General features: G+C 38.3%; 1 protein-coding gene across 1 annotated transcript in view; it reads right to left on the minus strand.

Annotated features, from left to right (window-relative positions):
• Nucleotides 1–17074, minus strand: part of LOC127802691 (ATP-dependent DNA helicase 2 subunit KU80) — a 39097-nt gene that overhangs the window by 2341 nt on the left and 19682 nt on the right. The window contains exons 5-9 of the mRNA XM_052338649.1: nt 16063–16463; nt 14092–14378; nt 13771–13966; nt 13471–13677; nt 81–248 (exon numbers count right to left, since the gene is read on the minus strand). Of these exons, the coding sequence (XP_052194609.1) occupies nt 81–248; nt 13471–13677; nt 13771–13966; nt 14092–14378; nt 16063–16463 (1259 nt within the window). The remainder of the gene's footprint in view (nt 1–80; nt 249–13470; nt 13678–13770; nt 13967–14091; nt 14379–16062; nt 16464–17074) is intronic.

The raw sequence follows: 17074 nt of genomic DNA on the forward strand, positions 1-17074 counted from the left end.
AATTGATCAATATCAATAGCATTAAGAAATCTCCTGCGAGCCCTCCCAGTCAATCAATAAGAAGTGCTTCAGTAAACTACCTTGGGATTTTCCTTGAGTTCAAAGCACCTATGGAATTCATCAATGACAGATTTGCACTGCGAAAGAAGTTCTGGATCAGATTCTATTATCTTCTTGAGAGCTTCATCCAACGGAGGCACTGGTGCATCTGGGTGCTTTGATTTCAACTCAAGATGGTGATAGTAACGCTGATAACATGCCACATATGACATTGGGTATTATTGATATCATAAAAAGAATAAATTAAAGAAAAAGTAAAGCAAAAACATTCAGAGCAAGCAATCTGCCAATCTTCATTTGACAAATTTCTCAAACACCACATGAAGAGACAACACATAGGTCAGGAGATTGCATTCTTTTTAACTTTTGACAAAGAAGATGCATTTCCTTTTTTCCTTTGTTTGTTGGCCTTACTAGAGAATATAATTTGAATTTAATAGCAAGATGTCATTGAAGCTTCTCACACCAATACAACTTGCCCTTATTTTGTCAGTTACATGGAATTTTAAAAGTCAGAGACTTCTTTTATTTTTCCAGAAATGTTATTAACTTCTAAAGCAATGACTAGAAATGATATTGTAAACCTGTCCATTGGACGGTATTGGTGCTTCTTCTAAAACTAGTTCACAAAGAAAGAGAGAGAGAGACCTTCATAATCATCACCAATTCTTCAACTCATGTATAAGACATGACAATAGCCATCTAACTAAACCCACACACTAATGTACTTCTAAGTTGAAACTCAATTAAAAGACAAGGAATATAAAACTACTGCATTTCCTTTTCTTTCTTATTTCTTTTATTCATTTACATATTTCTCATTTTGTTTCTCATTAGGCGGCCCACCAAAAATAGGTTTCAACCCTGCCCTGAAATCCAGTACATGCCAATAAGATATGCTTTAAAAGTACAAATTTATAATGGCCATCTAATGGGAAGGAAAGCAATTTTCTTAGATCAGAGTAGTGGGGTGGAGATTTAGTAATACTCTTTCATAAGTAGTACATATAAACACTGATACAGGTGGATCCCTGCAACCCGACATGTGGTGTCATAAGAGAGGCTCTCTGTTGAGGCACAGACTCGCACGAGGCGCTATCAGATGAGGCTGCCTCCAAAGCTACAATGAACTCACGTGTGCATAATCAATCCCCGACTGGAACACAATGCTACCATGGACTCGTGTGTGTATGAGTGATCCCCTGTTGAGGTGCGCTAGCAATGGTTCTGTTCTCCGTATGCCAGCTAGCGCTAGCGCTAAACCCAATACAGCCAATCAATTCAGGGGCAGCACAGTGGTTGTCACCACAATGCCTGAGTGGCAGCCATAGTCTTCCTCCAAAGAGGCCCTCAAAAGACCCACAGATAATCAACATCAACCCAGGATGATATGGGTTGGGTTGTCCCCCCCGCACAAAATCTGCCTTGAAAAATTAAGGGCAAGCAGTGTTGGTTTGATTTTGATGATGAATATCTTAACACAAAACTTTAATAAGTGTTGCTTAAATGATTTTTGAAATAAGTCATCATCAAGGTTTTGAAGATAAACTATTTTGAACAATTCTTGAAAATGGTTTTGAATTAGTCTTTTAAATCGATGAAATATTGTCATAAGTATAAAAGGCAAAGAGAATAACCCCAAAATAGAAGAAAAATTATTTAAACATAAAATCCAATGGCAAAACTGTCGATCTATTATCTAAGACTGCTGACTAGTTCTTCAAGGTTAAAATAAACTGCCTACTTCCTTTTTAAGAATGTCAACTGCTTCTGAAATCAAGCCAATCGGTCCCTTCTAGATCAATGTTTCAAAGTTAAACAATCAACTATTTTTCAAAACTGGAAAAACTGTAGACTGATTTTTTAAATTTCAAAAAAAACTGTCAACTGCCTACTGAAACTGTCAATAGTTTCTGTTCGAAAAATTACTAATGGCTAGTTTTCTGCAAACTGATTCTTTGCCATTTTTGTTCTCCAATGGCTAGAAATTTGTGGGGACATGCAAGGCTAAAAATACAAGTCCTTTTGAAGATCAAAGTAGCGGTTGAAAGAGTGGACTTGCACATTTTAAAGATCAAATCTTCAAATTACTTTTGAGCTTCATTGTTTCAATCTTTTCATCTTTAAGGCTTGTTCTTATTCTGTAAAACTATTTTAACCTTGTTGTAACAAGATCTTGTGTTGAGATTCTTATGTTAAGAGTTGTATTTCTTATTCTTTTTGGTAAGAGTTTCCTAGAGGGAAGTACTAGCAGGCTAGCAGGATAGCTAGCGGTTATATTGGACTGTGGTTTGCAGTTTGGTTTTTATTTAGTGGATTTAGGAATCTCTAACTGAGTGCTAGAGTAGTGGATGTAGGCTAGGAAGGGCTGAACTACTATAAATACTTTGTGTCTCGTGCATTTATTCTTTTCAAGCATTGCATGGCACTTTCACTGAAAACTTTTTTTGCATATAATCATATATTGCTGAAAATATTTTTAAGACCATTCAAAGTTTTATTCACCCAATTCACCCCCCTAGATGTGTGGTGCCATATATATCAAAGTTTACATAAAGGGTAAAGGAGACTGAGGCATATAAGGTCGACAAATCCAGCAAACCAGAAAAGAAGAGCAACAGCCAGAGATGTCTATTTTCTCTTTCCTTCATTCTCTCTACTCTTTACTTCATCCATCCATGGTAATAATTTAAGCATCAGAGGGCCTTTCCTGGAATCCACTGGGGCAGTTCTTTGTCACGATCCTAGGGTTTAAGCTAGGGTATTTTAGGTAGAAACCAAGAGTACAGAGAATTTGGAGGGAGAATTAGACTGAAAGGGAGGAAAATACAGCAAGAATTGAGGGAGAAATGCAGTCAGAACAGAACCAAGAGAGAGAATCAGAGGGAAACGAGAGAGATCAGACTTGAGAGAGAAATCTGAGATTCAATTATCATTCATCTATGCCATTCTCTACCTAATCTATCCTATTTATAGGCTACAATAGCAAAGTACAATCAGTACTAACAACAAAGTATAATACAAAATTACTATTATATCCTTGGAGATCCTTGGGGGTCTTGACATTCTTCTTATGTTGGACCTGGGATCGACCTATGATGTGGACCTTCCATTGAACTCAAGACCCAGTTTCTTGCTGACAGTCTATTGCGTCATCACACAGATAAAGGTAAGTTTGTCCATAAACTTTGCATGTGGATTTGAGTAATTTCATCAAAACTTATAGTGCTGAAAATGTTTCTCCTGTTCTCCTATATGTGAAAAATATTATTCTCATTTTTTTACTTTACTGTTCCCTCCCCATTGGGCCCATCCATTCTCTATCCAAACAAAGTGAGGCCATATTACTTCCATTTGCATTCCATTCTTCCTAAACATGGGGAGATTAACACATTCATGCCATTCCCCTTATGTTCCTTTCCATCATGCACCTCTTCGTCCCCTATCCCAGCCCCTCACCCAAGCAGAGCACAGTGTACTCCCATGGAATAGAAAATTTTAGTTTTATGTTAATATGCCAAAAAGGAATTTTCTTAAAAGAAAAAAATTATTTTAAAAAGAAAATGAGTGTTTATCACATGCTTTCAAAAGAAAAACTTTACTTCCATAAAAACTTGCTTTTGTTTGTTCCAATCCTATCTTGATATATGCTGTTTATCATTTACTCTTTTACTCACTCAATACTTATATGTCTATTTCAGATCACACGGTGGCTTGGGAACCAACAAATAATCCATTTGAGCTATTCGAACAATTAAGTTATGCTTCTTTTGGCAGGCCTCACATTTATTCCTATGGCCAAAGTTAAGATTTTTTATGTATTGTCTCAGTTTATGGTTATCATTAGCAACCAAAATAAAAATTGCCATATTATACAAAAAGGCTTGCTTGTGACTAGTGAGCCAATGGTCCCCCAAGGGTCCCCCGAGGGTTAGGTGTTCGTCAAGGGCCCCTTTTCGATCGTGACGTTAGTATCTCTAAATCATACTTAAGACTTGTTTATCATTTTTGTGAATTTTCCTAGATCTCCTAGGTCCTCTTAACTCTTCACAACCATTTTGCACAGAATTTTCCCAGACAAGCCAGACAGCTAAAATTTTTCAGCCCTAAGAGCTCTTTGCTGATTTTTGCTGGACATAAGACCTTGCACAAACTTTGTCCTACTCAAGAAGAGGGCATGCTATTTTTATGGAATTTTTCTCCAAAAGAATAGGTCCTAGCACTTCAAAATCTTAATCCAGCTAAAATGCCCTAAAACAAGCAGATTGATCCCCTTTTGCACATTTTTGCCTTCTTTTGGATTTTTGCTTCACTCAAACTTTTGTCTCACATCTTTGTTACATAGACAGAAATACATGGAAGTCTAGAATTCATGTAGCCGACCCCACATAGTGGGATAAAGGCTGGATATGTTGTTGTTGTTGTCAAACTTTTGTCTCACATCTTTGTTACATAGCCTGGAGTATGTTTTTCATTTTTATGATTTTTTCTCTATCCTTCAGCACAATTGACACTTCAAACACATTTCTCATTTTAAGCAATCTGAATTTTTCCCTAAACATTTATAGAACACTTTGATTATTTCATTTACCATCTTAACACACTCATAGGGGGCTTAAGGTGAGATTTCATACTCCCTAACTGCCAAAATTCATTTTAGAAGTACCATCCAGTCACAATCAACCTCAATAACTGCTTAATTCAAATTCCATTTAAACGAAGTCATTTCTTTTTATATTAGTTGAAGACTTAGTTCAAGCCTTTCTAAAACATTTCTGTGTTGTTTCTTTTTGTCTCAACCTCACACCAAGAGCAGGAGTCCTGTTGGCATGGCCACTGGACCAGACAGCATCCAGCATCTTCTCTGCCAAAGGAGGCGCCGCCTGGCCAACCATGGAGATTACAGAACACCACTGACTACTTAGATAAGGTTCTCTCCCTCTGTCAGTCTCTTTCAAGCTTGCAACCATGGATGCCCAGTTAGCCAAACTAGTCAACTTCCTTTATTTTTTTGATCCAAAAGTTTAATTCCAGTCTGATGCTAACCATTCTTCATTTAACATCGATGAGTTCAAACAACAATTAACTAGGAAATTATAGAAATACAGAAGCACAGAACATGAGCCGCACAGAAATGAACAGAACCTTCACCATTTGGCACACTAGTATGTGACATATTAATGGAGGTTGATCAATTAGTGCCCCTTTGAGTTCCCAGGCATGACACAGTGAGCCTCACAGGAAGAGCTTCAAGCCATCTGGAGCAGTACCTCAAAGCTACATAACTCCTCAATGCAATGCATTAATACAACTAGTGCTATGCAAATGCAATGCAAGGGAAGGAGATTGGATTTAACTAAGAAATGCTTCTTCCAACTCAATTCTCAACTCCTCTTCAATACTTAGAACTGTTTAGTGCTCTTCCGGATATTCTGCCTCAAGCAGAAACAGCTGAACTCTCAGCCTTTTTGTCCTTCGTCCTCTCAGTATTTACAGAGCAAGGTATGTCTCTTGAGGATTCAAATACTCTTTCCAAGCTTTTTCCATCCCTTCTCAAGCAAACTTATACCAGCCCTTTGCCAACTCATCCTATATTCCTAAGTCCTAATAGTAAAACAGCCTCTTGCTGCTATACTCCCCCCAGCTCAAGCCACCTAGCAGCAAAACAAGCTTCTGAACTGCTGCACCCTTTTCAGCTCCAGACAGGCCCATTACTAGCTGGGTTGCAACTGGTTGGTTCCCCAGGTTGCCTTTTCACCCTTTTTTCATCCTTCTCGCTTTCTTTCTTGTTTTTTGGTTCTATATTTTTTATCCATTTGGCCATATTATATGTCATGTACTTAGGCTACCAGATTGTAATAAAGAAGAGATTGTAAGGGTATGATAGGAAAAAGGGGCAGTAGCTAGGCGCAAGCATGTGCAATGCTGTAACAGAATTGGCGCCTAATCTTTTAGCTGAGGAACTCTATAAAAACAGAGTCCCGGCTCATTTGAAAGACATCAATGAAATTCGAATTGCTCATTCTCTCAATTTCCCTCTCTCTCTCTCCCTCGTCTTCATTCTAATTCTTCAAGTCTCCTCCCGCCTAAAATTCCCTCGATCAGATCGGTGATCTAACAAAGTGGTATCAGAGCTCCTTCTTGGCCAACGTCTCGTACCCTTATGATGGTCGACGGTACTCACATGAAGCAGATGGAACTGCAACTACAGCAAGTGTTAGTGACAGTGATGGAGGTGCAACAATAGATGGGATCCATGGAGGATACAATTGGAACCATTTTGGATAAGAGGCTGGAGGTGGTGGCGAATCGGTTGCAAGGAGACATGCGCAATCAGATTCGAACGAAAATGCAAGAATAGAGTAATATGGTTCGAGAACAAATGCAGCAATTTATGCTGATGTTCTCGAACCAAGCTCAGGTATGAATATCTCCCGATTTTCCTCCTCGAGAACACTTGGATCCAATACTTCTAGGTATTGGAGTGAGCCAGAGAGTGGTCAAGTCGTCGGAATTAGGGGGGTGATCTGATCGGACCTAGAGAAATTGGAGTAGAAAGGAAACCAAAAGCTCCGGCCAATTTCGGACACACGCATTTTTCAATGCCGAAGTTGGAATTGCCTGTTTTCGATGGGTTGAAGCTACGATGGTGGATTAGAAGGTGTGAGAAATTGTTCAACATCCATAGGGTAGTTGACGACTAGAGAGTCACATTGGTCACTGCTTTCCTGAGCGATGTAAGAGATATTTGGCTCCAAGAATGGTCGAGCGTGAGAGGTGATCACAATTGGGAGGAATTTGCGAGAGGATTATGCGAAAGGTTTGGCGAAAGAAGAACGGTGGATATAGTAGAAGAATTTAATAAGTTGAAGCAGAGAGGTATAGTGCAGGAATATCAACTCTGATTTAAGGAGCTGAAGTCGTTAATGCTCAGTCGGAATTCGTACATAACGGAGGAATATTTCGTATCTAATTTCATCAGCCGTCTAAATGATGATATTAGATCTATGGTTAAGATGATGCGGCCTCGGACAATACAAGAGGCTGCAAAGGATGCATTGCTGCAAGAATTAACAGTTGAGGCCTTAATGAGGAAACAAAGAACTCAAGGAAGAGGGAATGTTTATGGAGTAAATTTCCTAGGAGGGAAGGTGCAGGGGAAGGAAATGGTTAGATTGGAGGTGAGATCTAAGTTTCTAGCAAGCTCTTCCCTAGGATGGCAAGGAGTTAGACAGTGGGAGCAACGGAGACCGACAGGGCTATGCTACCGGTCTGGAGATAAATACACTCTGGGACACCAATGCAAGAGGCAACTCCTTTTATTAGAAGGAGGGGATGTGGACGAGAATAATGAAGGAGACACAATAGTTGTAGTCGAAGAGTTAGAAGAGGAAGATAACAGGGCTATTTCGTTGCATGCAATTAAGGGGATGACAGGCAGCAAGATCATTAAGGTGAAGGGGAAGTCTCAAGATAGTACTCTCATGGTATTGATTGATAATGGGAGTACCAACAGTTTTATTGATGAGGGAATTGCCAAGAAGTTGAAATGTGAAATCTCCAATACTCAACCACTCTCGGTAACAGTTGCTAATGGAAGTAAGGTCCTAAGCAGATCAGCTTGCCTGGGGTTTTGTTGGATGATGCAGGGTGAAGACTTTAGGACTGATTTGAGATTGCTTAAACTTGGAGGGTGCCACATAGTTCTGGGTGTCGACTAGATGAAAGGAGTAAGCCCAATAAGTTTTGATTTCAACAAAATGGAGGTAACGTTGGAGAAGGATGGCCGGAGAGTGACATTGCAAGGGAATGTGGAGAATGGAATTTGCAAGATGATCAAGGGCAAGAAACTTCAAAAGTTGTTTAAGTATAAAATAGTCCAAGTAGCCCAACTATTCTCGATTGAGACCCATGGCGAAGAAGAGAACCAAGAAAGGTTGGGAGGACAATTCAGGATGACCAACAGCAGTAAGAGTCCGTCGCCATGGCAGATACATGAGTTGGAATCACTAGATTTATTCCTGATTGAATTCCAGGACTTATTTGCAGAACCTAAAGAACTACCTCCTACCCAACTCAGCACCTGTTAATATTAGATCTTACTGATATCCACCAAAGCTCAAATCTGAAATTGAGAAAATGGTGAAAGAAATGCTAGCCAATTCTATCATTAGACCCACCAAGAGCCCTTTTGCATCTCCCATCCTTCTAGTTAAAAAGAAAGATGGCACATGGAGCTTTTGCATTGATTACTGACAGCTTAATACCATCACTATCGAAGACAAATTTCCCATCCCCATTGTTGAAGATTTATTAGATGAACTTAGATATGCCACAGTCTTCTCCAAACTTGATCTAAGATTCGGTTACCATCAGATTCGGATGGATCCAAACGACATCCACAAAACAGCCTTCCAAACCCACCACGACCACTATGAATTTACAATCATGCCTTTTGGCTTGACCAACACCCCAGCCACATTTCAAATCTTAATGAACCACATATTTGAACCCTATCTCATAAAATTTGTGTTGGTATTCTTTAATGACATCCTAATCTATAGCCCAACATTTTCTAAACACCTGGACCACCTTAGGGTTGCATTTCAAGTCCTTCAATTCAATCAATTATACATTAAAGGATCCAAATGTGCCTTTGCCCAACAACAAATAGAGTATTTGGGGCATATTATTTTAGCTGCTGGAGTAAGTACAGACGCAAAGAAACTAGATGCAATGACTGCTTGGCCGAAACCCACTAGTGTCAAGGCCTTGAGAGGCTTCTTGGGTTGAAAAAGATTCTATGGTAATGTCCTGATTATGGAACTCAATGCTTCTTTAAATTAGTAATATCGTTATGTTCTTAAGCACAACTAAAGAAATTTGGAATGCAGTCAAGCAAACTTATTCTAAAGTGAAGGATAGTGCCCATATCTATGAGATTAAAACCAAGATCTTAACGACAAAGCAAGGAAGTAGATCTATCACTAAATATTCCAATCTCTTGCAAACTTTATGGCAGGGAATGGATCATTATCAATACATTAACATGAAATGCAATGAGGATGTAGCTCTACTCAAAAGGTTTGTTGAAAAGGGGAGAAGTTATGAATTTCCCGCTAGTCCAAATATTGAATTTGATGTAGTAAGAATACAGATACTTGGCAAAGAGGATCTGCCATCCCTAAATGATACTCTAGCTATTGCTCGTGCCAAGGAAGAAAGGAGAGGAGTCATGCTTGAGACTCCTACAGTGGAGAATTCAGCACTTATGACAAGAAAGGTGCACGTGCAGCAATCTAGTGTTGAACACCAAGGAAGTGAAGTTAAAAAAACCATAGATGGGGCACGTGTGAACAAGGACTTGTGGTGTACCTACTACAAGAAGCTTAGACACACTATAGAGAAATGCTGGAAGCTACATAGAAAATCTCAAGCTAAGAGCAGAGGGGGATCAGACAAGCAAAAGAGGCATGAGCAAGCCTATGTGGTAAGCACACAAGTTACAGAGAAAGACCCTACAGAAATATTGACAACTGAATTTAACAAGGAGGAAATTACCAAGCTAAGGCAACTCATTGGATCTCTAGAGAAGCCTATTGGATCAGGTATCTGTACTCTTGCTGATTTAAGTATTTCTGCACTTTCTCATGCTCTAAATGCCTCAAATACTACTCTCAAGTGACTGGATTATTGATTCAGGAGCCACAAATCATATGACATGTTCCTCCCAAAAATTTGTTTCATATACCCCCTGTCCTAGCAACAAAAAAATTACCATTGTCGATGGTACAACCACTATAGTGGCAGGGCAAGGAGATGTCTATATTAATGAGTCTCTTATCTTGAAAAATGGCCTATATGTTTATTTACTGACGTTGTTTCAATTCAGAAACTCACCAAACATTTTAATTGTAGGGTGATTTTTCATCCCTCTCATTGTGAAATTCAGGAGTAAGAAACGAGGAGGATGATTAGGCATGCTAAAGAGAAAGAGGTCTCTACTTTCTTGGGGTACAAAGTAGACAGAAGACTAGGGCAGACAAGTTCTCTTCTATTTTTTGGATGACTGAATCCTTACTGTCACATAGAGAAAGGGTTTGGCTACAACATTTATATTTTAGTCATCCTTCTTTTAATGTTCTTAAAATCATGTATCCTTTATTGTTCAAAGGATTAAATGGGGAAGACTTCCAATGTGACATATGTGAGTTTGCAAAACATAGGAGGACATCCTTTCCAATTAATATGAAAAAAAGTCCTTTTCCATTTGCTCTTATACATAGTGACATTTGGGGTCCATTTCTCATTCCCAATATAACTGGAGCTAGGTGGTTTATATCATTTATTGATGATTGCACCCGAACCACTTGGATCTATCTTTTAAAGAATAAATCTAAAGTGGGCTCTACTTTTCCAGTTTTCTATACCATGATAAAAACTAAATTCAATGTGAAAATCAAACGAATTCGATCAGATAATGCTATTTCAATCAGTTCCTTACTTCCTATTTCCAAGCAAGAGGCATAATTTATGAGTCCTCTTGTGTGAATACTCCACAGCAAAATGGGGAGACCGAAAGGAAGAATGGACATCTCCTAAATATCACTAGAGCTCTTTTATTCCAAAAGAATGTGCCAAAACAGTATTGGGGGGAAGCTATACTTATTGCAACTTATCTTATGAACAAGCTGCCATCAAAGAGTCTAAATTCTCAAAGCCCTCTCCAATTGTTGTCACAATTCTTTCCACAAGTTTCAACCTCTAGTGGACTTATACCTAGGATATTTGGGTGTGTAGCATTTGTTCATTTACACTCCCAATAATGGGGAAAACTTGATCCTAGAGCTCTTAGGTGTATTTTTGTGGGATATTCGCCTACTCAAAAGGGGTATAAGTGTTTTCATCCACCAACCAAAAGATTCTTTGTATCTATGGATGTTACATTTGCTGAACAAAATCAATATTTTGTTCAGAATTCTCTTCAGGGGAGACCTCAATAACTGATGAAGCAAATAAGGATTTATTTATTTTTGAGCTTCCATCCTTGTCACCTTCATCTATTCAGCACTTTCAACCTAATGTTGTATCTCTACAACCTACATTCAAGAATCAGTCTAAACCTCAAGAGCAGATAGAAGAAGTGCATGTTAAAAAACCTGAACTTCGTCCACTTCAAGTATACTCAAGGAGGAAGAGATCAATTGCTCATCCAACACCTGTTCAAGCATCTAAATCAGCACCTAATCCTAAACATGAATCAGTCTCTAATGAGGTAACTACTTCTACCTACATTTCTCCTAATGAACCTGAACATATTGCTGACCTATCTAACTCCTGTGACCTACCTATTGCTACCTGTAAAGGAAATAGAACCTGTACAAAACATCCCATGCATCTGTTCATGTCCTGTGAAAATTTATCTCCTAGTCACAAAGCATTTCCCACTACCATTAACTCAATTCCCATACCAAAAACAGTATCCAATGCATTAAGCAATGAGAATTGGAGAGACGCTATAAGGGTAGAGATGCAGGCACTTGAAAAGAATAAGACATGGGATCTAGTAAAGTTGCCTAAAAGGAAGAATACAATGGATGTAGGTGGATATTTATAGTTAAGTTCAATTCAGGTGGATCTTTAGAAAGATACAAGGCAAGACTAGTTGCTAAGGGTTATACCCAAACTTATGGTGTGGATTATCTTGAAACCTTTGCACCAGTTGCAAAAATGAATACCATAAGGATTTTACTATCCCTAGCTGCTCACTTTGGCTGGAAACTATAATAATTTGATGTGAAAAATGCATTTCTACATGGAGATCTAGAGGAAGAAATTTATATGGAGATTCCACTAGGAGTGAGTTCAACAATAGAAAAAGATGTGGTATGCAGGTTAAACAAAGCCCTATATGGGTTGAAACAATCACCTAGAGCTTGGTTTGAGAGATTTACCAAAGCCATGCTAAAATTGGGATACAAACAAAGCCAAGGAGATCATACCTCACTTATAAGACAGTCTATGGCTGGAAAGATTTTTGTTTTGTGGGTTTATGTAGATGATATTATAATGACAGGAGATGACTTGGAAGGAATGGAAAGTTTAAAGCAGTACTTAACTAAGGAATTTGAAATTAAAGACTTAGGCAAGCTGAAATACTTCTTGGGTATTGAAGTAGCTCACTCATAGCAAGGTATTTTCATATCCCAGCAGAAATATATTGTTGATTTGTTAAGCGATACAAGAATGCTAGGGTGAAGGCCAGCTGAAACCCCCATTTGAGTCTAATCATAGACTAAGTAGCAGTCCAGAAAATGTTGCAACAGATAAAGGTCTCTACCAAAGATTAGTTGGGAGACTCATTTATCTATCACATACCCGACCAGACATAGCATATACAGTGGGAGTGGTTAGTCAATTTATGCACAATCCTAAGGAGATACACCTAAAAGTAGTGCATAGAATCTTGCATTATTTGAAAGGCACACCAAGTAAGGGAATTCTATTCAAAAGAGGACAAGAACTAACTCTTGAACTCTACACGGATGCTGATTATGCAGGATCAATAGATGACAAGAGATCAACATCTAGATATTACACCTTCCTAGGAAGAAATATTATGACTTGGAGGAGTAAGAAGCAGAATGTTGTGTCAAGATCAAGTGCAGAGACAGAGTTTAGGTCAATGACCCTTAGGATTTGTGAGCTACTATGGATTAAAATAATCTTAGAAGATTTGAAAGTCAAATGGAAGGATCCTATGAAGCTATATTGTGATAATAAGTCAGTAATCAATATTGCACACAATCCGATGCAACATGGTCGTACTAAAGATGTGGAAGTTGACAGGCATTTTATAAAAGAAAAACTAGATAATGGTCTAATTTACACTCCATTTGTGCCTACAGTAAGTCAACTTATAGACCTTCTCACTAAAGGCCGTCTGGGAGCATTTCAAAGGCTAACAAGCAAGCTGGGAATGGAAGACATCCATTCCCAGTTTGAGGGGGAGTGTCGAGAGTAATAGATAAATCTTATAGAATTATTTGATGTGTAAACTATTATTATTTGTTTCATGTAATTGCTGATGTGTTTTTCAGTTTTATTTACTTAGTAGTGGGCTAAGCTATGGACTTAGTGATCTAGATGGCTAGCTAAGTGCTAAGGGCTAAGTGGTTCCTTATTTTAAGTTAAGGAAGTGGGGTAGTGGAGTAGTGCTCCTCCGAACTGTATATATATTGAGGCAGTGAAACAGAAATAATATAACAGATTTCCTTGCTAAAATCGTAACACCATCTAAAAGCCTAAAAGTAAAGATATGAAATCAGATAAATTGCTCGGGAAGAATTGTAAAACAATTCAAACTGCCAGACACTTTTCACATCTAAAATTATAAGTCCCTTCCAGTACCTCCAAAACAGGATTTGGTGTAAATTCAGGTTGCAAAACCTCCTCTTTGCCAGTTGGTGCAAGGTCAAACATCTTTACCAGGTTATCTGCTGCCTCCTGTTGCTGTTCATTCGGCTGCATTGATGAAGGGAGGTTGCTAAAAGAGGGAAACTGGAACTCTCGAACATCTTCAGCGAAAGGAAGTACATTGAAGTAAAATGAATCAGGCTGTGCAGCAAATGTACGACTCAGATTAGAAAGCAGATACACAGACCAATTAGAAATAGCAAAGTCATGGTGAAATTTGATAAAGAGACTTACAATTTTATCCTTATCAGATAAATTAGGTGTCAACACCCCAACAACTACATTCCCTTGTCCTTGTCTCCAAACACAGCGCAAAATTGCCACTTTTTCCATTTCCTTCATCGCTCTTGCTAAGGAGGAAACTGCACGAATGGCATTGGAATTGCCTGGTTCGGCAATGAAGATGGAGACATCTTTCATATAATAGTGCCTTTTAAGCATAATGTGTAAGACAACACAAAGAGGTGAAGTAAAAAACATTTTAAATTTTTAATCATTCAAATGGCCACTAATGAGCACCAAGTGTAAATCCAAGTTATAGAAGCCAGATCATACCGCATTATGTTTGAAGTATTTGTAAACCCTAGAAGCTTAATACCCTTTTCTGGTTTGAACTTTACTGCATCCCATTCAGCAGAAGAAATAGGAACTACATGCGGTCCATACTGATAACCTTTAATTCTTCGTCCTGGAGGTACAACTTTACTGGGATCTTCAAAACTTTTGTATTCATAGTCTAACTTCATTTCATGAGTGGCAAATTTATCTGTTGGAGGGGCTTTCTCAGAGTATCTTTTCAGAGTTGGGAACTTCTCCTCAGATGTTTTCTTGTAAACCCATACCTAAATAATTACGAGTTTAACAAACAGGTAAATCTCAAAGATTACGTTTACATTTTGGTAACTATATCAAATGTTGCATCAGTATCCACAAAGTGGAAAAAGTGAAAAATAATGAATTAATTTTATAGCAAGACCATGAAAAAAATTGAAACCAAATTAATACTAGAATTGCATCTAGGTACAACTACGAAAACATCATTACTTATTATACAATTTCTTTCTCCATCTATAATTCATAATGGTCCATATGACACCTACAAAATGGAGGATGTGGAATTATCAAGCTGACAACCCATTGCAAGCTTGCCCTCACCAACTTTAGAAGGCCTTGTGGGGAATAGCCCTTGGATGAAGATGATTGCCCAGGGGGTGGGGGGTCTGACTTGATTGTGGTAGTTGAGGAGATAAACTGTGAATCTAGGGTGGGCTAGGAAAGGAATTATAATAATCTTGATTTCTTGAACTACTTGGATTTCCAAATGGGAGATGGTGTGAGAATTAGGCTTTGGCAAGACAGTTCTATGGTCACACTGTCAGAGGCTGCTGTGGGATGGGTTTCTGAATTTGTGCTGATTTGCAGTGATAGGAGGGTATGCAGTAAATTGTTGGTATTCTTGGTCAGACGAGTAGTCTTGGAGTTGGGACTTTGATTCAGATAAATCATCTCTTGGGCCCTTTAGTTGTGCATGTCTAGTACAATGCTTTAGATTCCCTGATATGGCAAGGCTCTGAGAATAGATGGTTATCAATCTCTTCTTTTTACAAGCTCCTAGTGAAGAATGAGATTCCTCCTTTCCCTAGAAATGGGTATGGCAAACAAAGGCCACTCTGCAGGTTATTCTTTGAGAGGAAAACAGTCTTAAGTATTCTATTTTCGCTTCATTATTAACAGAAAGGGCTTGCTTTTGGTAGATTGGTGCCACATGTGCAAACCATATAGAGAAAATTGAGCATCATCTTCATCAGAGAGCTTTGGAATTTGATCTTTTCTAGCTAGTGATGCTGCAACCATTGAGTGATATTTTTGTTTCATGGCAGCTTGTGGAAATGACATGGTATTGTTTAATGTGGTGCATTTGGAGGAGTCGATGAACAGTGTGCACCTTGAAAGGATGGTGTTCTCCTACTTGTGGTTTTGGCTGAGACTGTTTCCATTTCACTTTATTCTTTCGTTACATATCCCATTTGTAAATACGTTTAGTGTTTTTTTTTTCTTTTTCGCTCTATATACTTCATGTACACAAAGACACACCTCCTCTCACGATTCTTAGTATACTAATCATACTCATATGTGGCCCCAAAACAAATGTGGTGAACCAAACAGGAAAAGAGATTTGTTTTGAAGCAAATTTGATGATAATGACAAACAATCAGTGGTGAACCAAATAATACTCATATGTGGCCCCAAAACAAATATACTCAGCATTGTAGAGTCAACTACAGCTGATGAAGGATGATCGCTCAAGCAACCCCAGGCTGTCTTAGCTTCTTCCAGATTGGCAACTTTAGAAACTGCATTTCCCACTTTCAATCTCCCAATACAACAATAGATAACATATAAACAACACTGGCTACATATTCAAAAATCTAATTATGACAGTCTAACATGGAGACATTTTACCTAGAATGTGACAATTAACCACTAGAAAAATAAATAAAATAAATAACACCATATGTCTCTCACCTTGATCTTCAATTTTGAGCTTATTTCAAGATCACCCCTATATATTGTGACAGGAGAAATATTCCGAGTTCTAAGTGCACCTAATAATGAAGTCGGACTCTCCACATACACTGTCTTTGAAGAGGTTTTATTTGAAAATATGCCCAACAGATCATCATTTTCTTGCATCGCTTTATTTCCATCTGAAACTTGATTTCCCCTCACAACTATACAATCTATCTTCATGCCATGTGCAGTCATCTGGGCAGCAATGGTGTTGACCTGATCTTCCTTTGTTCCTTCATATGGATCTTTAATAGGAGACACTGCATTTGTAATAAGGCAAAGGCGTTTCTTCCCTTTGTTTGTTGATCCAAATTTTTTTATCACCATGTCCATCCCAACCACAATGGCATCAAGAACTAACAACTAAGTCAAGGTATGATCAATTAAAGCATATGATCCCTCATAACTAAGCAATTCACATCTTAACAATTAATAACTATACAATCAAGCTGTAACTCACTTGGAAAACCAAGACATCCAATCAAACAAACAAAAAAAGAGAGATAGAGAGAAGGGGGGAAAGGGAGGAAAAACCTAAAACTGGAAGAACCATTAAAGCTAACAAAATCCAAGGAAAATTATAATATCATATAGTCACCAGGCAATATGCATCTTAAACCGTATCATCAACGAAATCCTAGCAATCAACCAAAAAGTATATCCCTATTAAAGAAACACATTAAGAGACCTGTAAATTTACTGACAGAATGGTCAAAATTTGTTGAAGCTACCCACTGTAGATCAGGGAGTTGACAGTTTATCCAAGAACCAATTACTGTTTGTTGAGCATTCCAAGAAGTGAACAAGCTACTGTAACGAAGGGTGCACATCAAAGCAAAGAAAGCCAACTGTTAGGAAAACCAATAAAATCTCTGATGGCACGTGTACCAAATTCGAGATGCATGTGCATGGGAGAGCATTGTTCTCTATATCTCAACTTGTAAGGTTAAGGAACATACACCCTACA

This window comes from Diospyros lotus, chromosome 5 (genome assembly GCF_014633365.1).
Source record: "Diospyros lotus cultivar Yz01 chromosome 5, ASM1463336v1, whole genome shotgun sequence".
In the NCBI taxonomy this organism is placed as follows: domain Eukaryota; kingdom Viridiplantae; phylum Streptophyta; class Magnoliopsida; order Ericales; family Ebenaceae; genus Diospyros; species Diospyros lotus.